This window comes from Neofelis nebulosa, chromosome 2 (genome assembly GCF_028018385.1).
Source record: "Neofelis nebulosa isolate mNeoNeb1 chromosome 2, mNeoNeb1.pri, whole genome shotgun sequence".
Lineage (NCBI taxonomy): Eukaryota > Metazoa > Chordata > Mammalia > Carnivora > Felidae > Neofelis > Neofelis nebulosa.
This window is the reverse complement of record NC_080783.1, coordinates 29,608,082-29,633,791: the sequence shown is the minus strand read 5'-3', so window position 1 is coordinate 29,633,791 and position 25,710 is coordinate 29,608,082. Positions and strand designations below refer to the sequence as shown.

At 39.2% G+C, this 25,710-nt stretch overlaps 1 protein-coding gene across 6 annotated transcripts in view; it reads left to right on the top strand.

Annotated features, from left to right (window-relative positions):
* The window catches only part of ADAM23 (ADAM metallopeptidase domain 23), a 200,124-nt gene that overhangs the window by 149,748 nt on the left and 24,666 nt on the right, over positions 1 to 25,710 (top strand). Inside the window, exons 25-26 of one of the 6 annotated variants that reach the window (XM_058707538.1) lie at positions 12,495 to 12,585; positions 19,680 to 23,198. The exons of 2 other annotated variants lie outside the window; for them this stretch is intronic. In XM_058707538.1, the coding sequence (XP_058563521.1) occupies positions 12,495 to 12,585; positions 19,680 to 19,728 (140 nt within the window). In that variant the 3' untranslated portion in view covers positions 19,729 to 23,198. Of the gene's footprint in view, positions 1 to 5,245; positions 5,520 to 8,094; positions 8,613 to 12,494; positions 12,586 to 19,679; positions 23,199 to 25,710 lie in introns of those variants that run through there. 3 more of the 6 variants (XM_058707542.1, XM_058707573.1, XM_058707562.1) reach the window with 3 other exon arrangements.

The following is a 25,710-nucleotide window of genomic DNA, read 5'->3' as shown; positions in this document are numbered from 1 at the left end:
AGACACTCCAGAGTATCTCTTTTGCCATTCAAACATATAATTCATGTTACTGAAGCATTAAGGGTTCTAGAGTGATGTAGTGAAGTGTTTGAATTTCCCCTAGTTTAGAACTGAGATTAGAAAGAAGTAAATATACCAATTTCCTTCCTTGCAGTTTCCTTTCTTTCCTATAAACCTCCTTCCTTTTCCATAAGCACATATGTTAATCATTGTACAGTTTGTCTCCACTATGCCAGTTTTCTAATAGGTAAAATCTTTTTGGCTAACATGAGACTCTAGTCATTCCTCAGAATTAGAATCCTCCAGAGGGAAATTGCTGTCTTCTATGCTCTGCTTAAACACATTTTTGATTGGGAAGAAGTGGAAAATCTTCACAGAACTATATATATTTTTTAAGTTTATGTATTTATTTTGAGGGAGAGAGAAAGAGCATGTGTGAGTTGGGCAGGGGCAGAGAGAGAGAGAGAGAGAGAGAGAGAGAGAATCCCAAGCAGGCTCTGTGCTATCAGCACAGAGCCTGATGCAGGGCTCGATCTCACAAACTGTGAGATCATGACCTGAGCCAAAATCAAAAGTCAGACGCTTAACCAACTGAGCCACCCAGGTTCCCCCAAAATCCTCACCGAACTTTAATTCTTCAAAGAGAATATGAAAGATCTGGACTTTGTTTTAGTCAGTTATCAGAAAGAGAGAAATTAGAATTTTAAAATTAGAAGGAGTCTCAATGGCCATCTAGAAGCACCCTCATCTTGCAGATGAGAACACCCAGGCCTTGAAGACAGGTGACATTTTATAGTTATCCAGGCAGCCAGAGACAGAGCTGGGACCAAGACCCAAGTGCCTGATCTCAGGCCCAGTCTTTTCTGTTACGTTGTGTTATAACATGCTCTTTATCATCATAAACTTGGTAATCACTTTCTCATTATTCCTCCCCCATTCCCAAGCCCTCATATGAGTTCAAAGATCTAAAATAAGTCATCAATTGCAGTAGGCTTATTACAGCATCTATAGCATTGTACCTGAGAAACCAGAGTTTCTAGAGCAGAGGATGTGTCCCAGTGACATCGTACATCACGTTCTTTTTCATGGTGCCACTAATGATATTTTATAAATAACTATCATGATTTTTTCCTGCAGGTAGGAAAAGTACCTATAGAAATAGCGTCATTTTGATTTGCTTAGTTTTGCATGGGAGCTCATTTAAACTCTCTGAACTTCAGCATCGGGAAAATATTGGGAAAGTATGACTTTGAAAAGTATATGAAGCGCCATGCTCCTCAGTTCCTGAAGAGATTTAGCTCATCTGGGTGCATGTGTAATGTTCAGTAATAGTGGGTGTGTTAAAAAGTCTCCATGCGTTTACTTAATATGCCTATGATATTGAAATTCTGTAAGAAGAACCATAGTCACACCCTCACAGTCTATTTCTGTTCTCCTACTTCTATTTGTAAAAAGGAACCAGTTCCACTTTTACATTTAGTCTTAAAACTGGAACAAAAAATTCTTGGATCCACCTTCAGAAGTTAGATTTAGAGCAGATTTCAAACTCTGACAAGAGAAGCAGACGTTCATTCTTTCCAAATTTTCTCTCCATGGCACGTCTGTGATTCTCTTAAAGATCTAGATGCTGTTTCTTCAAGTGATATATAAAGAAGAGATGAACAGAGCTAAATTGGCTTAGCCTCTGTCCTTTTTCAGTACGTGGGGGTAGAGGGTTAGCAGTTGTCCGATTCTGTTTCCCATTCCTTCACCCACCTATGCCTAGAAAGCTTAGTTGGGAGGGTGTGAAGCAAACAGCTGCATTCTGGAAAAGAGGAGATTCACAGCCGCCTTCTGTTTTGTTTTCCTTTTCCCCATGGTGCTCTTCTATATTATCTTTTAAATATAACTTTTATGACTATTCAAGTAATACTTGTTTATGGTAGAGAATTTTGGAAATAAGGAAAAGATTAAAAAGAAAATAAAAATCACCCTTAATGCCACAACTCAGAGGTAATCAGTATACACATTCTGGTGTATTTCTTTTCTGTCGCATGTTTTCTTTTTTCATTATTAGTGAAGACAATGGAGTCACTAAAGTAAAGGCACCCCCTGGTTCTAAAATTGCTAAAATCCTCGTGACTCCGGTAATCTTTATTAAATAGAAAAAAGCCATTAATTACTATCTATGAAGAGCAGTTATTATTGTAAATTATTAGATTTCTAGAAAAGTCAAGCAGTTTTAGCATGACTAAATAATAGCTTTATCTATGATGGTTATTAATATCTTTTCAGCCTCTATAAAAAAACCTGTTAATACATTAGTAAAATGGGAAAGAAACAAAATCACAATTTTAACACCTTGTTATCGGTTTTATGATTTTGTTTTTGATATTCTGGTTAAAAGAAAATGGTAAGAGAGAAACTAGGTACTTCTAATTGTATCCAGATAGCAAATATTTATTGGCCATCTACTATTTAAAAGGCAGCAATTTATTGGCCATCTACTATTTAAAAGGCAGCACATCCTTGGCATATTGTAGGCACTCAATACATATTACATCCTTTCCCTTTGGGATCATGTGAAGGAAACAAAATGGTGCATGCTAGTGCTGATTTTCAGTTTGCCAGAAACCATTTGTATTGCGTTGTCGAAGAGTAGCAGGTCATGAACTCAAGACACTGAAACAATCTGTACTTTCTTGACTGTGGGTGCCAGGGTTGCTTGTGAGGTGCCAAGGTTTTTCTGTAACTGATTGCCATATATTCTTTTTCATGATCGAATTAGTTTGGTTGGCACTGGTCTTATGGATCACAGTGTTTGGGTGCTTCTCGGCTGCTTGCCATATACAGTGGGCAAGACCCAAGTGATCTGACCTGTCATATCCACGGATGAAGGCTTTTCTGTATAGATACAGTGACAGGGTATTAAAACATATTTAGTTTTATTTAATTTTAGTGTGTTTTCTTGTTATGGAGGAAAAAATTCAAAAACAAAGCTGAGAATATTGCATTTTGTATTATTAACATGGGCGTAAAAGATAAATTGTATACAACTGCAGGCCTCTGAATCAAAACATAATTAGTAAAAAAAAAAAAAGGAGAACTCTGTGACTTTGTTTCAGCTGATGAGGGTGTCAGAAATGAGCCAATGTGTTTTGGGTATTTCTCTTATTTTAACAGAAAGTTTCTGGAAGAATAAAAACTCAACCTCTCCATCTGGGTAGGGACACCCCCCCCAACACACACACACATAAAAATATTGCCATTCAATCAAAAAGAATGAAATCTTGCCATTTACAACTTTGTGGATGGAACTAGAGGATATTACGCTGAACAAAATTAGCCAGTCAGAGCAAGACAAATATCATATGACTTCATTCATATGTGGAATTTAAGATACAAAAGAGATGAACATAAGGGAAGGGAAGCAAAAATAATATAAAAACAAGGAGGGGGACAAAACATAAGGGACTCTTAAATATAGAGAACAAACAGGGTTGCCGGAGGGGTTGTGGGAGGGGGGAAGGGCTAAATGGGAAGGTGCATTAGGGAGAACACTTATTAGGATGAGCACTGGGTGTTATACGTAAGGGATGAATCACTGTAATCTACTCCTGAAATCATTATAGCACTATATGCTAAGTAACTTGAATGTAAATTAAATTTAATTAATTAATTAATTAAAAAGCTAAAAAGAAACATCGCCATTGAAGTAGGCTCTGCACTTGTTGACCCACAGTTTATTTGCTCCGATGTCTCAAACCAAAATTATTAAAAGACAGGAAATAGCATTTCAAAGCAGAAACCATGTGAGCAAAGATTTTTTTAAAAAAGATTTTCCATTACATATTACTTCACTCATGTTTTCTACATTGTCATTTATTTCCCATATTTTTACATATGAAGATTCTTCTGGTCCCTCATCTCCCAACATGTGTCCACTGAATTGGCTGAAAGAAGTTATTTTACTTTACCCTAATGGGGTAGAATAAGTTTGCGCCTTTTAAAAGGCCTGGAACTCCCACAGGCTATAGGAGAGTCAGTAGAAGTACTGATTATTTTTGTCAATTTGTGGGCATTTTTTCATGGTGCTTATTATGCAACGTAATGGGACTTTTCTCACTGGATGGTTTGCAGCAGCATTACAGGAGGAAAGAGAAGAAACTGATACATATCACATTTTCATCGATAAGGAAGGGCAGAGACGCTGCTAAGAAGCTTTGGTTAGACCCTTTCATTATGTCCACAGTCATCAAATCAGAGATAGAAGGGCCTTAGTGGCCATTCAGTCCAGACCCATTGTTTTACAAATGGGTCTAACTTAATTCCCAAGGGTAACAGAGCCAAGAGTAAAACATAGATCACCTGGTCTTGAGCCTAATACTTTTTCTGTTATTGCACACTGACTGCCTCATTGAAAGCTGAGTATTAAGTTACTCTGAGGGTTCTCACAGCATAGTAATAAGTAGAAAGGGTGAGGCAATAAGCAGGTAATGATTAAGCATATTAGCTCATCCATTGCTTCTCAAGGGAGTATTATATTATTAGCATTTAGTATCTTGAAAGCAATAATTTCTAAGTCTTAATACCTTAAAGAGCATTATTAATGTTTATTTACATTTACCTTTTGTGTATATCTGTTGCTTCCTTTGTGAATGCACCCATCTTTGATTTTGTAGTTCAGATGAGTAGATATGAGGTATTATGGTAGTATATGATTACGCTCTTGCAGAATTATGTATCACCTATGTATTTGTCTCATCAGTAATGGCCTCATCAATAACTTAAGGGTTTACCAGGTTTTAAAAGTTTTCAGTAACTGAGTTTATTTTGTTTGGGTTCAGAAAAACTCCATGGTATTTCCATTGACAGTGTCTGAAATAATATTCTTATATGAAGTTAATTTGTTTTTCATCTTTTTAGACATTTGTCCCAGTGTATCTGAAAATGAACTTAACTTTTTAAAAATTTCATGGGAAAGAGTAAGGAGATCTGATTGTGTGTCTGACAATGAAATACGGAGCTAGAAAATATATGTGTGTCATGCCAATATTGTATGCTAACATATAAAGAATATATTTAGTATTTATTTCTAATCCTAAATGTTAGCAAAATCATAAATCCCTGCAGAAAGAACTTTGGTTTATAGAGTACAAATGATGGCTTTGATGCCTCCTGCCTTTGAAGTATTCGGGATGCAGGATTATAGCGCCTTTTGCTCATTAGAATCACATGGATGAAATAATGCACCTTTTTGTTTCAGAAACTCTCTAAAAGTAAGAAAAAACCCCCAACTACTCAGTTTCAAAAGCGCAATTTCACGCTATCTGAAGCATGACTTGTCTGTGGAAGAATTCTACATATAAAGTAAGAATGTCTTAAGAAAAGGAGAAAAGTTACAGTTTGTATCTTAATATTACATACTTACCAAAAATTCTGCCTGTTAGCACATGTGAACCTAGGTAGCAGGGAAGCAACACTAAAAACAATGATAATAATAAACCAACAAACATCAGAATTTAATAAAACAAAAATGAGGACATATTGCCAGAAAATAATTTCCACAAACAAGTTATAATACAAAGGTAAGTACGTTAAAGAATTAGGAAACAAAGTCGCATCCCTAATAGGGGGATTGCGTTATTAGCTAGAGTCTTTGCAAGTTTCATCTCCAGGTTTGGTGTAATGCAAAGAAAGTGAGGTATATCATCATGTACCCAGCGTAGTTCCTGGGACAAAAAACACATCTAGTAGGTAATGAATGAACAAATAAATGCGTGAATGAATAAGCAATTACAGTTACATCGTAAATAAATTAGTATAGAGGTAAAAAGGAGAGCATAGACCCCCAAAAGTCCAAGGGAGTTTTTTTTTTCAATAAGAAGGTAAATCCTTTGTAGCTCTGGGGAGCAGCTGAAACCTGTTTTCAAATTTGTCCCCTATAAAAATCTACCCACTTGTGAGCCAGGCAATTAATTCATGTCAATTTAAAAGCAGGTTGAGTCACTGCGAGCTGGAAGAAATAACCCTGTTAAGTATCGCGATCAAGAGTCAAGTGTATTTTACATACCTTTGCAGTACACCAGAATTAAAGGTAGCGGGCAAACAAGGAGGAGGGGGAAGACTTTGGAAAAAGCTTTTTTCCCCACTTATTTTGTCTTGTTTTGGTGCTAGCAGTGGTTATCAGTTAAGAGTTGGGAGATAATTGTTCTTGCTCAGCAGAGATTATAGACTGTATCTGTTTCTCTGGAATGCATATTTGAAGTGTCTCTAGGGATGCCTTGCTCCTCTGGTTGGTTTCTAACACCCACATGATGGATTGCCTAATTCTCTTTATGCTACAGAGAGGAATTATATCTGTAGCAAATAAAAAGTCCTTTTTAAATTGTTATTCATCATTCATGCAGTTATAAGTTTTAAAAATTAACACACATTCATTTACTACCACATTTTACAGGTGTGTGTGTGTGTGTTTCCTGCAATTTAGCATATGTAGCTTATATAAACATTGAAGAGTTAATAGGAGTTTCAGGTATTTTGGCTCTGAGGGCCAATGCCTAAATCTTAAGCAAAAAAAAAAAAACCCCAAAAACTCCCCCCAAAAAACCAAATTGTAATATAATATGTCCTTGTTAATTTAGTATTCTGAAGGCAATTATTTTCTAAGATCTTAAAAAATGAGTATATTTATAGGACCTTTCATTCTAGTATTTGCCTCCACAGTTTAGAAATCTGAGATATGGTTTGGTTATTTTGAATTCTAATGTACTGTCATATCTGGAAAACATCACCACCACCTTATATGTTGGTCTTTTTTCCATTCCCCTCAATGCTCTCAGTAGACTTTCTGTTTTCTGTTGTGTTTCCGTTTTGTTTTTTTTTTTTTTTTTGCTTTTTATTAACAACTCAGGTTGTGCCTAGCTAAGGATAAAAACTAGAATCTCTCACTCTTATTGTTTGCCCTGCGATTAAGTGGGTGTACCCCTACTCACCAGCGTTGGCGATCAAGGTTCTCTCTCTTCTTTGGGAGAGTAGTTGGACCCAAAAGGTCAACGAACACAATACTAAGCCTTAAAAAACTGTGAGTTCAAATCATGGCTCTTTGTTTTCCTTCACCGTCTCACAGCACACAATCTGTGCCATGCAGTCTTGTCAAAGTTAATCTCTCTTTTCATTAGTAAAGTGATTTGAAGCCAGTGCTTTTGATCGCATGAAGATAGGAGATAAAGTGTGTGTATGTCCACACGCTTGCACGCGCGCACACACAGACACAGTCAATCTTAAATAATCTGCCTTCCTGCCCCAGCACTAAACTTCTTGCCTGTGTGGAGAGCAGCCTGGGCACCTCTGGGCAGTGCAGACCCTTTTTGCAACATCTGAAAGCTCAAAGCTCAGCACGGAAGTGGTGATGTGCAGGGGTGGAGTGTCTCCAGTCAGTAATCTACCATTGGGTCATCTGAAGCAATCAGTGCTTCCCAGCGACCCTGACTTTCTCCGAGTGCATAGTTTATGCCCTGCAAACTGTAAACAACAACAACAACAACAACAACAAACCCCCAAAGACTGTGCCAGAAACCCAAACATTGCAGAGTTATGTGCAATACACTTTTCCAGGTGAAAATGTACTTAATTTTAAAGATAGTCTTTTAAATTTGTAGGATTTTCATAAAACTGAATGTAAGTTCTAAAGTTTGAAAAGATGCAGCTTCTTAGGTGCATTTTACAGTTTAAGAAATTTGTGAAGTATGCTAACGGTCTGTTACTTTGGAATTAAAATCCAGACTTGCTGTTATGCTGTTTAAATGACATTTTCATTCCAACTCATTCCTTGTAGGAACTGTAACTCAAATTAGATTATTTACATGTTTAACAGTATTTATAAGAGAGGATTTTTTAAGTAGGGTTTGTAGAGTTTGAAGTTAAATTAGCCTCAGCATTATTCTCCAGTATTTTCAATGTGTATGTAGACCTTCATTTTAAATTTTAAAGCAGAGATGTCAGTATTTAACTGACTTTCAAAGCATTTCCTGAATAGATTATGTTGTGTGTTAGCACAATCAGTGTGTGATTCGTTTCCTTTGTTAAAACCATCTCCGTTTTCCCTCCACACAGTGCACATGACCACAAGCAGGCTAATAGGTGCTGTGGCAGGCACCATTCTGGCCCTGGGGGTGATTTTTGGAGGCACAGGGTGGGGAATAGAGTAAGCATCTTTGTGAGTCTCGGAGTGTTTCTGTTTGGTTCCCGGTGTGTGAACTGACTGCTGGTACCTAATCCCCACCGCGTGTTGTCTCGTTGACGTGTTCCCCTTGCAAGTGCACCTTGTGGTGTTATTTGGATGTGTCTGTGTCGTGTGGTTTCCTCGTGCAGTGAAGAACCTTCTCCTGTCTGGAACAATGTGGGGCATAAAATAATATTGGGGTGCTTATGATGTCTTCACAATTGAGACGATGGTCCAAAAGCTTCCATTGTTCTTCTACTTATAAAAGTAATTTTAAGATACAGACCTTTTATTGTCATTATTTTTTATTGACAAAAAAATGCTTTTATGTGAGTGTTTTATTAGTATTCTTGAAATGAATGCAATCTTCACCGAATAAATCCACGTTTACAGCTGGGAATTATTAATAGTTGTAGCTTCTTTTGAAGATAATTTGAGTGATAGTCACTAATATTCCCTCCATGTATTTAAAGTGATATGGGAAGCTTTGGCTTAACTTTTTAAAGAAGATACTTAGTATATTGCCTTCATTTCTAAAATATAAAATAGATTGATAATTCAAATTAGATGCTTCCATAACTGTGTGGGACCAAAGAGTGTGAAGAAGAAAAAGATATTTATCCAAACCGGCAAAACCTTAAGGAGAGTCGTTGCAGATTATCTGGTGGCTTTGTCTTAAAAATAGCCAGTGCACAAATAAATTGTGTGTCCCTGGCCCGTGTTGATCTTTCACAGAAATACAGGTCTTCTGGTACCTCTATTAAGGTTGCTGTGTACTTGATCCAAGCCTCAGAATAGCTGTCAGTTCTCCATGGGATATTCTTTTCATGAAGTTGCTGATCTGTAGACTAAAAGGTTTTCGTGATTCCCTCCCCCCCCCCCCAATTACAGGAAGAACATTTACAAATGACAGAAATACCCTTTCCCATGCTGTCTTTGTGTTCACGGGGATGGGTGACACTTCACAGTGGCCCCGGATGAATTACTGGTATCTTAAGGAACCACCAGATAGCCTGTACTCAACCTGTCCAAACCATGGGCACGTTGATCGTGTAACATGCATTCTTCCTTAGTCCCAGTGATTGTGGCCCACAGATGCCCTTCCATACCAGTACTGGGAGACCCAGACACCGAAATAGTACAAGGAAAGCAGGCCTGTAGTTCCCACTCTGTGTGGAAGATTACCCGAACCTTCTCTCCCCTGGTTTGAAGGACTTTGACTAGATTTACACCTGCCAACTCACCTCCCATGGGTACAGACTGTGAACTAGTTAACCCAGGGCAGCTAGAAAGACTGGAAAAGATATTTTGTTTCTCTTTACCTATTAGAATATAAAGTTTTAGAGCAGAGGTAACATTTAGAGAAAACAAAAACTTTGCCTTGTAAAATTTCACCTTAGATCTGCTGACTGCATTACCTATAGAAGTAACATTCCTTTTCCAGGGGAAATTCTATACATACATATATGTGAAATTCCTCCTTGAAGAAAGGTAGTTTTTGAAAAAATCATCCCAAGTGTGGTTTTAGATTATTTATTGACCATAATTGTGATGTGCTGCAAAGTACCAACTAAGGGATGAATTTTAATAACTTTCCCTTTGAGTCTTAGAGCTAGGCAACTCCCAAGGCATTTGTTGTAAAGCATAGTCCTTGTGACCAGTGTCTGTTTTCATCATCCCTTCCAGTCTTGTTGGTTTGTGCTATTTCTGGTTGTGACAGGTAAGTCTGTAAAAGTGTATTATTTTTTCTAAAAATAGATTTGTTATTTATCATTCTTGGCTTATGCACTATTTTTTGTTTATTAGTTTACTGATTGTTTTCCTTCAAATTCTAAATTTTCTCATAATTGCTAAATCATACAGTTTTTTAAAAAAATTCATGATAGTACAGTATACATTGTTTTAACACCTCCTGGCTTAGCTAATAGTGTAATGTTCATTTAGTCACTAAGGATTCCGTGAATAGAAGGTTTGGAAGGTTTTTGTTTGCTTGGGTTTTTGGTAGCGGGGGGCAGGGGGTAATTTCTACACCTTAGTTTATAATTGTAAATCAGGACTCATTTGTCATGAATTATCTATTGATTCTAATCCCAACCTGTCTTCTGAGCTAGTAAAGTACAAATCATGTCTAAAGCCTAAGGTACATGGAAATATAAATATCGTCTAAATGTTTATTTCAAAATATGTTTCCTTGTTAAAATGTGGGGAGGAAATGCATATAAGTGGACTGTTGCATTAGAGCAGCAGTTAGCAAACTTTCTGTAAAGGGCCAGAAGGTAAATAGTTTTGACTTTGCAGGCCACAGGATGTTTGTCACAGCCTTGTGACTCTGCTGTCTTAGCACGAAAGAAACTGTAAACTGCATGAAAATGAATTAGCGTGGCTGTATTCCAACAAAATTTCTTTGCAAACCAGTAAGTAGAGCCAGATTTGGCCAGTGGGTTACAGTTTGCTGACCCTTGATTTATAGCATAAGCTTTCGAGTCAGACACATCTGTGTTCAAATCTTGCCTCTGTCACTACATTCTAGAAGCCACTGTTTCTTCATCTAATAAACAGGGATAGTCATAATTCTTACCTCGTATGGTTTTTGTGAGGATCCAGTGAGATGTTTTGTCACATGGTTAGACCCTCACCTGGTACAGAGTAAGTGCTCAGTGTAGAGTAACTAACCTGCTTTGATTGCTGTCATATTACTCTTTATTCTTATTTGTGCATTTCTGAAGGCCACTGAGATTTGGGTTCTGTAGAACCTCAGTGGTTAGTCCTGAGAATGAGTCACGAGCCCATGCGCCCGAAGAGACCGCATCCCCGAGACCCCCGCTGCAGCTGTCTCCCACCTTTCCACTCACCCTCACAAACCCTGAGTGGTCTCTGAGTAAAAACATACAACACACACGATTTTAGTGCTGCTAAAAGTGGCATCTGTTTGTGTGCACAGTTGAGGGCACTGATGTGAGCAGAAAAGAGAATTTTTTTTTTTTATGCAGAAATGAACATATACACAAAGTCAAGGATTTCAGGGGAAATAGCAAAATTGGCCTTATGACTTCTGAAACGGGATATTCAGTTACGATCGGAAGTATTTTGTTGTTGGGGGCACTCTACCTGTTAGCATCCGGAAGGATGTGAGGTGCAGAATAATTCCTGTGCTAGGTAACGTTGCTTACATTTAAAAATCGTGAGCTAAGGCGTTTCCCCCCGTGAGTGGAAAGGATGTGCTGTCATATGCGTTAAGTCTTTCTTACTCAGTTGATGGAAACCCCACTTTGTATTTTCTTTCTTGCTGTCCTTTCTACTCCCTTTTTAAACTCTATCTCCAGGCCTCGAATTTCAAATGGGAACTTGAAAGATAGTCTCAGTTGAGCCGGCAGAATCTTTTTTCCATTTCTACAGAATTACCCGGATGAGTTTTACGCTTCCTCCCTATCTTGCCTTTGGAATCGCAAGTTGTTGTTTAAACACTGTATGGATCCTTACAGTGAAGAAATGCCTCTCTGAGCACAAGGCTTTCAAGTCAGATCTTTATTAGTAACCTCCTTCTGACATTTTATTTTTTAATGTTTATTTATTTTTGAAAGAGAGACAAAGTCAGAGACTTTGGGGGAGGGGCAGAGAGGGAGGAAGACAGAATCTGAAGCAGGCTCCAGGCTGAGCTGTCAGCACAGAGTCCCACACGGGGCTCGAACTCAGGAACGGCGACCTAGTGAACCGCGAGGTCAGGACCTGAGCGGAAGTCAGACACTTGACCAACTAAGTCACCCAGGCCTCACCTCCTTCTGACTTCGAAATTGTTTCCAAGTGGGGGCTAAAAAAACAAACCATAGCATTCCGACAACTTTGGGTGCTGCTTGAAAGAGCACTTTATTAGAATATTTTCCCTTCTTTTCCTGCCATGATTTGCCAGTAAGATTGAGCTAATTCTAATGCATCCATGTTCTTTATGTGCTCTTTTGCTTGCTTGATTCATGATACTGGGAAAGAGGAGGAGAAGAAAGACTGGTGACGCTGGCAGTTGGGGCACATTTGCTTCAAATTCTGTGGAAGGTGAATTGAACGGAACTTAACTGTCAGCGGTGCAGAAGCTTTAGATTCAGAGGCATTCGTGTCCAAGCAGTAGCTCTCCCTCGCATCAGAAGTGCGATTACACTAAGTCAATCAAGGCGATTTAAGCGTTTAGCAATTTTTTATGCAGGGTATTTACTTCCGAAAAACCGCGTAACTGCCTTTCCCTTGTGGTGACGACAGTAGGTGGCTCATATGACTTTCTTCCCATGATCCTTTGTCACAGGTCCTAGTGCCACCAATCTCATAATAGGCTCCATCGCTGGTGCCATCCTGGTAGCAGCTATTGTCCTTGGGGGCACAGGATGGGGATTTAAGTAAGCAACGCCGCATGTCTTCTCCTCGGTGGCTCTGGCATTTCTCTTTTCTGCTTACATAACCAGGTTTTGAGTTCCTGCTACAAGATTTCAAGTTTTAGCAGTAAACTGTTAAAAACGAATATTTTTATTCAGAAATGGGCTAGAAAAGAAGAAACGTGGAAACCTCAAACGTCATCTTCAGGCTAGTGGGAAAACTTGAAATGTAGAAGGAATTCACATGCACAAGTTTGAGGAGAACAAAGTAGAGGTTCTTCAGTAGAAGCCATTCCAGCTTTTAGGAGCAAGCATTCTGAGATAACGTTTTTTATACACGATAATCAGGACACTTTGCAGTTGGAAATAAGGGGATATAAATCCTTTGTGTGTTTAAAACTCATTTATATTCCATTGATGTTTTGAATTTTTCACAACCTAAGTAACTCTTTGTTTGATATTTTTCACACGTAACACATTATGTATAGCTTTGTGATTTGAAAAGCTTTGTGATTTTATAAAAATCAGATTAAAAAAATTATTAATTCCCTAACCATCTGCATTGGTTTCACATTGGAATTTGAAATCTGTGGCTCTGTGATACTTAAATATTTTCTAATTAACTGCAAATTAACTGGCCTGTTTCCATAGTGACTTTTAGTCATTTAGTCATTGGATTGTGCATTGATCACTGAACTACGTTTGTTTAAATAGACATGGCAGATATTCACAAATAAACCTTCATTATGACCAAAATTTGTAAACCTAGTTTATCAAGTTTTGATGTTTCCATAGTTCAGGTTCATTGGGTAATTGCTTTGTATATCTTTTCTTCGGGCTGTGGTGGCTTGATTATTATGATTTGTAGATAAGACTTCCTATGCCAAATATTCCGTCTGATAAATTAAGTCCCAACCAGATCTACAGAAACAAATTTAAGTGGAAAATAAGACCATTACCTAAATTCAAAACCCACTTTGCCTCCATCTGGTTACTCAATAGAGGAAGCTTTTTACTTGAATTCTCTGAATAATTGCATTAATTATGAACTTGATTCTATTTAATATTTTGAATCCTGAATTCAAAATATTGAAACCAGGTAAAATGTTATTAGAAACTGATTATGGAAGAAAAACAAACTACATGATGATCTAAATAAATTCAACATTTTCTGATAATTTTGTTACCATATTAGATTTAATGAGTAAGCCTACAAGTTTTTGAGTAGCTTGAACTTGGAAAGTTGTTATCAAATGGTACTTCGTTTCTACAGAGATATTTGTAAACTTGAACTTGTTTGATGAAATAGTAGTTTTGGCATCATCGTGTTTTCAAAAACACACACAAAATGGACAACTCACATTTGAATTTCTCATTGTGCTATTAACAAGACATTGCCCAGATAATGAGTCACTCATGGTCCCTAATATATGGCACTCTCCTGAAACATATATATATATTATATATTATATATTATATATTATATATTATATATTATATATATGTTATATATATTATATATATGTTTGTTTGTTTTGTTTTGTTTAGGCCGGCCTAATTCAAGCAACAATTTTTCTTCGTGCCATATTACTGTAAAAAAGTCATTGCACATGATAGTAGTCCCATGATCTGTTATTATTTTAAAATACTTCCTTGACATTTTCAATAAATATGCTTTAAGAAAAATAAATTTGGCTCGTGCCCAAGCTTCTGCCTTTTGGCATCAGGAAGCCTTGGTTTCAAAGGACTGGAAAATAGTCCTATGCATCTCTGACGTCCAGCCACATGCAATGCCAAATTTACTATCTCAGCCTTTGGAGACAAGAGCACTATTCTGTAGCAGGACCTCAAAACAGTGGCCTGGCCTAGCGCACAGCTTGAATTGCATGTTTCTTTGGGGGAAAATGGAAAAGCCTTTATCACTGTGTATATAAGTGGATTAGGCCCTGTACAGATGACTTATATCTGAGAGAGATGTCTACTCATCGGAGGAACAGAGAAGAGGAAGGGGAGAGGGACACTTAGTGAGGTGAGAAACAGCCTCTCCCAAGGGCCGAGAGGGGACCGCTGTGCAGACATGCGCACTGATGCGCTAAGCCAACGCCCCTTACCGTGCCCTATGAGCCTAAGAATTACTTTAAAGGAAAGCGTTGCAGGAAGGCACACACACAATCATATGAAGTATCTTTATGCCCTAAAACACAGGAAAAACTGAAGACAGAAGAATGCTTGAATGTTAGTAGTTTAAACCTGGAGACACCACTGTTCTTCATGATGATTGTTGGCCACTATATGAGGATCTGAATTTGCTTTAGATTTTAAGAGCAGCCATGTGGTTTATATTAAACATTAAAGAACTACTTCTACTTTGCAAGAGAAAGCTTTGGGTGCCAAATGATACAGTTTAGGTTTTCCCACCACTTGGGCAGTTTTGGAGATTATTAGTCTAGAAGTTATTTGCTGAATGAACCGAGTTATTTGAGTTTCCTGTTGAGTTCAATGTAAATACAAAAGAGGGTCATTTAGAATCAGACGTTGAAAATAGTTTGTAAAGGAGATTGCTCTGAATACTTTTATTGGAAATCCTTCCTGAATTACATTTTACTAGAAGAGAAAAGCAAAGCAAGTGGCAAAGTAGCCTGAGAATTTGAGGCTACATGAACTTTTAGATTAAAGGACAACATGGTAATTGCTCAGGGGAAGTGTTGCTTTTTCCCAAAGTCACATTTCTTGAGGCATAACACTGTGAGTAATTTCAGCGTGGAAGAAGTGTCATACCGCACATGACCTGTTCAAATACAAATGAGAAAATAGCTCTGCTCTGATCCCTGACATTCTCTGCCCTTCTTTATAGCTTTTGTCCTAAACCATATTTCCTCTGAAATAGGTGGTAAAAAGCATGAGTATATGTGAGTGTGCATGCATGTGTGAATGTGTGCACCTTTGTGTGAATACGTGATAATGAAATTTTGTTAAGATAATTGTGATAAAAAATAATATAAGCTTAGATGACGTCTTTTTAGCAGAATAATAAGAGTCTGCAAGCTTTGCTTAATGCAAACAAGACTTCCATAAGCAAAGCTGTAGAACTCCTGAGAAGAACAAAAAATGCCTTATCTGGTAGGTTATTTTATTTAATGTATTCTGATATATGGGGTATTGTGGTAGGTATACCTTAGCAACTTCGGTTAATCTGCATCCTCCAGAAGTATGAGGATACTAAGGGTGACTTAGTTTATGGATTCCCAGTCTATGGGGTGTTAGAAATTGTCTGTAAGAAATCCTGTGAAAGATGAAGATAGGTTTTTGGCACACCAGTTTGTCCCACTTTACCCCCATATCTGCATTTATTTACATCCCTCCCACCCCCATGTTCCTTTTCTTCTCCATCACCTACACATGCAGAATAAAGCTATGGACTGTGCCGCAGAGTACTGCCAACCTTGGTCCTGGTTGACTAATGAAAACTCGCAGCCACTGTTCAGTTTTGAATAGTAATGCTGCTGGATTAGATTATTAGGGCTGTTGCTTTTACTTGACATTAGAAAAATCAAGTAGATGAAGAATCATTTTAGTACCCTCTTCTCTAAATCTTAGGAAAGATAACAAATCTATGAAAAGAGGATTTCCTGTTTACATTTAAAAATGACCAGAATTGCTCTTACCACCCTGGACGTGGCTTTTTATTTGACATCCCCTAAATTCGAATACAGAAATTTAGATGTGAGCAATACAGTCGTTTACCTTGCATATGAAGTATGTGATCACTCTAGGCGATGGTGGTCAGGAAGAGAAATTCTAGGTGATAGTAGGAAAACAACTTGAAGGTAACAGTGACGTGATTTGAGGATTTGATTTGAGGATTAGTACTGAGCTCTTGCAACCATCTTGCCATGCCTCAGACTGTAGAGCCCGGTTACCACGCCCCACCACCCCACTGCTTGCTCCCTGGGTACGATTCAGTGGCAGTAGTGGTCATACTGGCCTGGCAGAGCTGCTCTTGACCTTAAAAGTGTTAGTTACTTCAATAAGTCTGTATAACAATCAATTGTGATTTCCTCTCTATGAATAGTTACTTGGGTTACAAGTTCTTACGGAGCCTGATGTGGGCTGATTTCAAGCACTTCTGTTTGGCCTGTGTCCCATTTCGTAGGACATACTAAAGAAAAGGTTAAAGGAAGGTAATCATGTAACTGACATGTAAAGGATCACATCTGGGTTTATCACGAGGAAAGTTGAATTGTTTGAATGTCAAGTTGGATGAAATTTGAGAGGAATTTAATATTGCCAATTATAGTTTCTCAAAAGGGTAAATGCCTTTTTATTTTGATTTTTATAGAATTAGGAAATGGAATCAATTTTAGCTAGTCTTTCCATGAGGATAACGAGACTGCGGCTTCTCTGAATTCCACTACCATATCCCAGTGGGGAATAAGGAGCCTAATTCCCTTAATTCCTGCAACTCTTGGGTTAGGCACTTTCTCACTGAGACCTAGCAGGCTGGCCCGGAAGAACCAGGTCAGCTTCCTGCCTCAGCCCCCTGGGGAAGTGAGCTCAGTCAAAGGTGGCCTAGGAGGGGTTGAGGGGAGGGTTCTCGGTGAGTGGTGATGACCCATTGTGGAAAGAGAAGAAGGCGATAGCACTGGGTAAATATATAGCCCTGAAAGAACTAAAGCCTTCACAAACCTTCAGGGTATTGTTACCTGAAGAGCACTGTTCTAATTTTGTATAAATATATATGTGTATAATGTATATTGTAGACAAAAGTGTAGGCTTTTCACATGTCGGAAAGATTGGTGAAAGCTGGGTCGGTGCAAGGTTTATGGATTATGCTCACATTTTATAACGATCCAGAAATACCGTACGGGTTATGATGAGAACATTCGTTGCTTTTCCAGTCCTAGTGAGCAGAAGGAATTCAGATGAAACAGCTGTGGAAGGAAGACAGCAAACATCCACCCATGATAGCTGTGCTCTCATATTACAAATGAGCAAAAAGACTTTTTTCATATAGAAAATTCAGGACAGGCAGTTCTCAATACATGGTGAGTTCTCACAACTCACCATGGCAGCTTTGCAATTTATACATGAGGAGCGCTCACGGTCAGCCTGCCACAGGAGGGTCCCTCTCTGCCGTCATCACGGGGCCCTGCCTTCCTCCTGCTGGGGGATCTGTGGAGGAGATATAGTGCCCTGTTGGTATTCAGAGTCCATTTTCCCATAGAAATAATGGTTCTACAGGATGATTTGGCTTCTTGGTCTGACCTGGGAAACCATTCATCCTGTAGAATATATTTTCTTTAAAATAATATAATCTAAGTTTCAAACGCTGACTTCAAAGGAGCACGATCTTTTGGGCACTGGGGGTTGACGGTATGCCAGGCTGAAATGGAATTTCGTATCTCCACTTAAAAACGAACTGGATTGCATTTAAGACCTTGGACATGGCTACTTATCTGCCATTCCCTGAATTTGAATAAGGGAATTTAGATGTGAGCAATGTAGTCATTTGCATGCGCAGCACTAGCTCCCTTGATCTTTCCTCTACATTCGTTTTAATTGAGGGGATGTTAGTTTCACGTTTCTCTTCAATTCCAGCAATACAGAGCTAAATTGGCCGGAACCCCTGGTCTTTCAGGGTCATTTGGCAAGGTCAAGCAATCTTTGTTTTTCCCCACCTGACTCATGGGTAGAGTTGATCTTCACACATCTACCTTTAAGAGCTGTGAGTGTGTGGGTAGTAGGCGCAGATCCTGTGCTCTGAAGCGAATGAGCTCAGTGCCAGATGCATTAAGGGGGACGTCCCGTTTGGTCTCAAAGCAGCAGCAATGGCTGCTTTAGAAAATACTGACACAAGAGAAGGTTCTTGGAGGTGGTGGGGAATAGGGAAGAAAGGAAGTAGCACTGTTGCAAATAGGGTTTGCAGCAATGGATTACCTGCTAGGCCAACAAACCACAGGCTTAGGCCATTAATGAAGACATTTTAATGAAAACTTTTAAAAGAAAAGGGAGGTTTTCTTTCAAGATTTTTTTATTTTTGCTATTTCAAAAGAGAAGCGTCAAAGTGGCCATCTGGGAGAAATGAGCACTTTGCAGGATGCCTTTATACATATTTTGAGCTTTGGTATTGTTTTAATTTTGAATGACGTGCGGGGGAGGAGGAACACACTGTCATTTTTCGGCACGGAGGGCTGGAAGGGTGTTCAGCCGGCCCCAAGTGGGCAGGGGCGAGAGGGGGCTCGGGGACCCCTCGCTCTCCAGTTTTGCATGACGCCGCGGTGGCAACAGCATTGCACCTGCCCAGCGCGCACACTAAATGCATGAGCCCCCTTGCTTGATGCCCCACATGAAGCCAGACCATGGGGAGGTTGCAACCAACTTTTGTTGTTGCCTTGTAGTGTCTTGCTGGTTCTTTTCTCTTCTCTTTTTAAACAACAGGAACCACTTTTTAGGAGACTGGACACTGAGAGCAAGGCATTTTAACTTGCTTATTTCCACCGAGCTTAACTGCTACATTCGCTTAACTAACCCAAGCCCGTGTCCATTCTCCTTTGAGTGTACCGTCTTACTGTGCACTCTGGTTTTCAACTCTGTAGATATGAAAAATGCTTGTTCCACGGTGGGGTAAGAGCTCACACACCCAAGGCAGCAAGATAGAACAAGGCTCCTTGCCGTCTTGGCAAAGGCCGATCCGCTGACACAGAACTCTCAAGTCCTGGAAGGAAGCAGCTCGAAGCCCTTCGGAGTTGTGCGTAGTTCCCCTAAGAGCTCCCTACAATGTAGGAAGAGCCCTCTCTGTAATGTTCATCTAGTTAAAATTAGTCAGATCATTTACTTCTGAAATAAGAGACAAATTGGGCTGCGGAGGCTTCCAGTGATTTAAAATGAACAACTCGAAGCCGCTTTTGGTCTTTACAAATGGATATACTCTAGTGGAGATGTAAAGACATTCGAAAGTGTGAGCTGTTCTGTGTTTCAAGTTATTTTGGGAAATCTGCCTCCGTGTGAGTTGATTACTTTGCTCTGGAACTAGCGTGGTTGTCATTATCATCACCCTCCTCTCGCCATGATCTGATTAATATTGTGGATTTTTCTCTCTCCGCCTGCGTCTCTGGAAGAAATGTCAAGAAGAGGAGGTTCGATCCCACTCAGCAAGGCCCCATCTGACTCTGCGGCACTGGGTGAGCGGTGCCTCGCACTGTTGGGTTCTGGGCGTGACAAACTCACAGCACCCTTTCCGGAACTGTTAAGTCTGTAAACAAGAACGCTGGGTGGTAATGACCACAGAACCGAAGCTGGGGGACAGGGACGGGGGTAAAAAGAAACTGTCCTTTTGAGAAATAATTTCAAAGAACCCCTCTCACCGCCGGCCAGTAAAAGGGGATAAAAGACAATGTTATAAAAAAGAACTATTTCACAGAAGCTTTTTTTTTTTCTAACTAAAGGAAGAAGGAACAATAACAAAAAATGAAGTGCAATAAAAGAACCGTTAAAGAAATAGCAAATGATTTTTTTCTTTCCTCAGCCTGCCGGCACTTAATATCTTCTAAATGAGTTGGCATGATTTTTTTTTCCCTTTCCTACCGATGACACACTCCGGTGGCATAAAGATCTCATTTCCGAAAGGGTCAAATCTGCATGGCATATATACAACAAGCAGCTAGCAAGCCAACCCACAGCCAAACCTGCAACTGAATTCCTAAGGTGAAGATGAAAGGCAGACACGTGGAGGCTGTCTGGCCCTCCATCCCTAGCCTAGACCAGGCCACGAAGGACTCCGGACCCCTGCTCTTGTTGATTTACTTCCCCGTTGTCTGTTCTCCTGGACCGAGCATCCTTTGCCAATAGGAGCTGGGACTTGAACAATGATGCTACTGTATAGTCCTTTTATAAGTGTAAATATGGAAATAAGAGATTTTGACACATCATTTTCACTTGTCTGTACTGAAATATTTTTCTTGTAAAGGTTCTCTGTAGATTTGAGTTTATTGTTTGCTCCCCATCTTTTGGGTTCTTTTCTCTGTTTTCTCTCTCCTCTCGTCACAAGACCAACACGTTGTTCAGTGATTTGGGGGCTTGTTTAACAAAGACAGACATAGCCACAGACGAAGGGAGTTTGGGCGCAAGACAGGTAGAATTTACAAATGAAATGCTTTGAGTGAAATGAAGTGCTTGAAACTAAACATAAGCAAAAGGGTGGGGGGACACAAACAACTAAATAACCCTTATTAAAAATACACAAATTATGTAAATGCAAATATATGTACTGACAAGTCTAAAACTTTTTGATGTTGTTATAAACGTATGTACATAATGTAAGAAAGTAGACGCCCTCTCAAATTAATCACAGAAGTGCCAAGCTCATGATTTTTGTTTTTTGTTTTGACAATTTTCTTTCCCTGTCTTTAATGTGAAAGAAGGATAAACTTAAAGCCTTAAATTAAATAACAATTTTTAAGCGTTAAAAACTTGGGGGAAAAATTAAGCTTTCCATTTTATTCGTATCTATTACTGTCAGTATCTCATTCATGCTTCATTTTCCTGCCTCGAAATATATATGGTAGAACCCCACTGTGAAACTGGGAACGGACACAGAAGCAGCAATTACCTTCTTGGGAGCACTGCTATCATAGGCTTTAAGTCTGTGTGTTGTGTTTTCAGCAAATCTTGTTGGGCCCATGGTGTGTTCCTGGTCTGTGGAATGTTCTGGATTATGATGGGATTCTACTATTCACAAGCTCATGGTGTTCTTTTGCCTCCAGGCAGACGTGTGGATGTAATCTGGGTTCCCAAGTCCTTTCGAGTTTCCTTCATTTGCACTGACTTCTTCCATTTATGATCGAGACAGCTTCCGTTCAAGTGTTAAGTATATACATCAATAAAGAAATTTGGTCCTGACTTTGTTTTGAATATAAAAACTTGTACGTGATTCCTTCAGTCAGCATCCATCTAGAGACGAGCTTTCCTGACGGCCCCCAAAGAGCCCGCTCTTCCCTAACGTCCCCTTTTCAGGAACAGGACACGCAGTTGTAGTGTTTACTTCGTGACAACCCAGTGAGTTGCTAGATTTAGCTTTAAGTCCCTTTTCAGCAAGATTCATGACACCAGTCTCACAACTTTTGCTTTGACTTTGGAGAGGCTTTAGGACTCTTGTCCTAAATATCTACTGCTTGAAACAGTGTTGTTGTTTTTTTTTCCCCAGATAGATTTAATTGTGGAAGTCTCACAATCATAGAGCAGAAACCTTAATTTCTGTATGCTACAGTAGATCACAGCCTAACATCTGAATCCTGTTACTGCTTTCTGAGTACTAGGTGCTACCCGGGTCTGCGGTCTTTCTCTAGAACTAGCTATCTGTTTATATTGTAATAACAGGGCTATCTACAAGATTTATCAGCCTTATCTCGGCTTCATAAGACACAGGCTGTATCCCTCCACCTAGTGGCGATGGCTCTTTCAGCCCAGAGGAAACTCAGATTACTTGGCATCTCTTCCTGTCGCTGCATTGTTTCTGTCTGTCTGTCGCTGCATCCCACCCACTAGTGGATTCCAAGCTGCTACCAAGCACACCATGCACATTTCACTGCTCTTCCAGAGGCGCCATGGTGGCTTAACGGAAACAAAACCATGGTGGTTACAAAACAGGTTGAATCTCTACTACTAACTTTTGAGCATTTCACAAACAACATTGTAAGTGTGCGATGTTACGTTTTAAATCAGACCACAGTGGTCCCCAAATATTATGTACATAATGGCAAATGTCAGTGTAACTTTTTGTCACACTGGCAGTTTCATAGGTAACCAAACCTATGTTCCAATGTTAAATTATCTGTGTGTATATGTAAAATACACAAGCTTTAAGCCATGTGTGTATGAATATGAAAGAGAATGCAACCATCCCAATCGTAAACAATGGATTATAATCGTTTTTGGTGGCATTCGGTTATGTCGTTTCAGACTCTTTGCTGTCTTTTCTCTTGCACATGCCATTCGTTTGCTGATTTTTTTTTTGTGGTGAGAATAGTCCTTTTTTATTAATTTGAGCTCAAAGCACAAGCGTTATCACCGTCGTAATGTTACCCAACAAGAGTTAGTGTTAAGTGATGGCAAGTTCCCATTCCACCTGCTATTCTTTGCTGCGTTAATCAACGACACCTGGATGAGGAGGTGTGCGCTAACTTCATTGCTCACTGGGATACTGCATGAGCCCACTGAATTAGTGCTACTCCTATTAGATAAATGAGCAGTACCCATAGGTGCATGTTATGAAACACGAATCACGTGGAGCTGTGGAGTTTTACCAAGTGGTATGCGTGTTTTTTGTTTCCGTTTTTGTTTTCACTATGCAAAGATGGGAAATGCACAAACTTTTCAAAGACTATAGTGTCTGAAGAACTTTACAAACAATACTTGAACCTTTCTTTAAAGTCATCCCATCAGATTTTAGAGTCATTGTTGCTTCCGTTGTTAATTTTCGTTTTTAAATGGTTTGTAATTTTTTAAGTGTACAACCTGAAGTTTTGTTGGAAGTTAATAAATTCATTCATAATCTTGTTGGCTGCCTATGAATGGAGATTCAGTAGTCACTGTATGCATCTTTTAGACAAGTGTGTATTAAAATTTTTGTTAACATAGAATGTTGTAGCTTTATACTGTCATTATTTTTCTTAAACCCTTTTGTGTTATCTTGTATTGTTGATTAAATGGCCGTGTGCCTGATATCAAGAGTTTTAGCACGGGTTTCTCAGTCAAAGGCTCACTGAAAATTTAAGCAGTCAATGGAACAAAATAAAATCTCTGATTAATGATAAATACATCCCTGATTAGAATTCAGTTTCATTGGTTTTATTGGAAATGCTCTGCCTCTTATAAATCAGGGGCAAAAAAAAAAAAAACCCACCTTAGGATCACATTATCATTTAGTTTTCTTTAGTGTCTCTCTTCTGAGTCTAAAAGGAGATGGCTAGTAATACTTTTGGCATGATCCCAAATTTACAATCAAGCTATAAAGAAAATAGAAGTATTTGATTATAGAAATCGTTTTATCGAAAACATTCGAAGAAAGTATTTCCTCACACGTCACATGGAATTGATGACCAATTCCTTTTTTTTTTTTAATTTTTTTAACGTTTATTTATTTTTGAGAAAGAGAGAGAGACAGAGCATGAATGGGGGAGGGTCAGAGAGAGAGGGAGACACAGAATCTGAAACAGGCTCCAGGCTCTGAGTGGTCAGCCCAGAGCCCGATGCGGGGCTCGAACTCACAGACCGCGAGATCGTGACCTGAGCTGAAGTCAGACGCTCAACCGACTGAGCCACCCAGGCGCCCTGACCAATTCCTTCTTTATAAATATCTTTCAGTGTATCTCCTCCATCCAGCCTCACTGCCATCCCTTGGGTTGGCCTCAGCAGCCACAGGTATGTTACTTACATCTATCACCTTGACATGGAAAGAAGCTGATCTGAACACATCGTTCCTCTGATGAGTTTGTAGGGTCTCTTCATCTCCTATCAGATAAAATTCAAGCTTAATAATATGACTTAAACTTCTGCCTCCCTTGCATAACCTCAACCTGGTTTATTTTTCTAGCTATCATTGGCTTATCCTCACAGCCATCTTACTCAGGATCCCCTTCAAAGAGCCTCTTCTACCTAAGCTAAATAATCTCATGGAAATTTTATATCCATTCACCATAATTCGTTGGTTTCTATGTCATTTTATGTAATAAAATAGGAGCCCTTTAAAATAACATGAATAGGGGCACCGGTGTGGCCCAGTTGGTTAAGCGTCTGACACTTGATCTTGGCTCAGGTCATGATCTCACGGTTCGTGATTTTGAGCCCCACATCAGGCTCTGCACTGACAGTGTGGAGCCTGCTTGGGAGTCTCTCTCTCTCTCTCTCTCTCTCTGCCCTTCCCCTGATCATGTTTCTGTCTCTCTCTCTCTCTTTCTCAAAATAAGTAAATAAACGTAAAAGAATTATCTGATTTTTTTTATACGTTTTCCTTTTAGTCATTCTGTTTTTGAAGTTGACATTGAAATGAGTTCTACCCCATGCTCCCTTGGTAACTGACTAAGAAAGGTGGCCTGAAACCAGAAACTCCCTAGACGCAGAACAGCAGCCCTAGAGTTAAAATTTTGATGTGAATAATTAAGTAGATAATCCATATGCTCACAATGGAATTCTTAAATAGCTTTTGAAATTTAAAGTGGGCACCTTTTACGTTAATGTGCAAGAGTTAGGGCCTTCTATTCATTCATTCATTCATTCATTCAACAAGTATTTACTAAGCCTCTAGGCTCGGAACTCCTTGTAGAAATTGAAGGAACAAAAGGAAATTCTTGGTCTAAGCTTGCTCACAGTTCAGCAGAGAGAGACATGATAAATGTGACAAACTCAGGAACGGGAGAAAGGAGAACTGATGAGGGGCAGGCGGGAGAGGGATGCAGGAAGGCTTCCCGAAAGAAGTGAGTTTTGAACTGTCTTGAGAGATGACGAGAGATCACTAGTCTAATTAAGTAGGAAACACACTCACGATATGGGAAGCGATGTGCCGAGACCAAGAGGAAGAGCTGCTCAGACCTTTGGTTAAAGAAACGCTAAGCGTCTGTATTTCCTTCCAGTCTTCTCCCCTCCCTCCCTCCTTCCTTCTTTTCTTCCTACCTTTCACAAACACTTGATCTGTAAAGATCCTACAGTATTGTGCCAGGTCTCAAGGTCACAGTGATGAGCTCTCACTCTCAGATGCCACATGTAAAAACAAGGTGATAAGTGCCCTAGCAGACATAAGTTACTTAGGCACTTCAGAAGAGAGGAGAGAGACTCTATCTCTGCCCTTGAGATCAAAAATGGCTTCACAGAGGAGGTGGCATTTGAGAAAAAAGCTGTGTCATTGGACCTAGTGCCATGATCACTTATTGTTATGTTAACCAGGGCTCATTTGGTTTGATGCAAATTCACTCATCAATATCTTGAAGAAGAACAACCTGTAATGTTGAGTCTAACTTTCAGATATCTGAATTCTTTTAGCTTACAGCGAGATGATTGTTACAAGATTCTCCATCAGAACATTTTATTTAAAAAAAAATGTTTTATTCATTTTTGAGAGAGAAAGCATGAGCGAGGTAGGGGCAGAGAAGAGAGGGA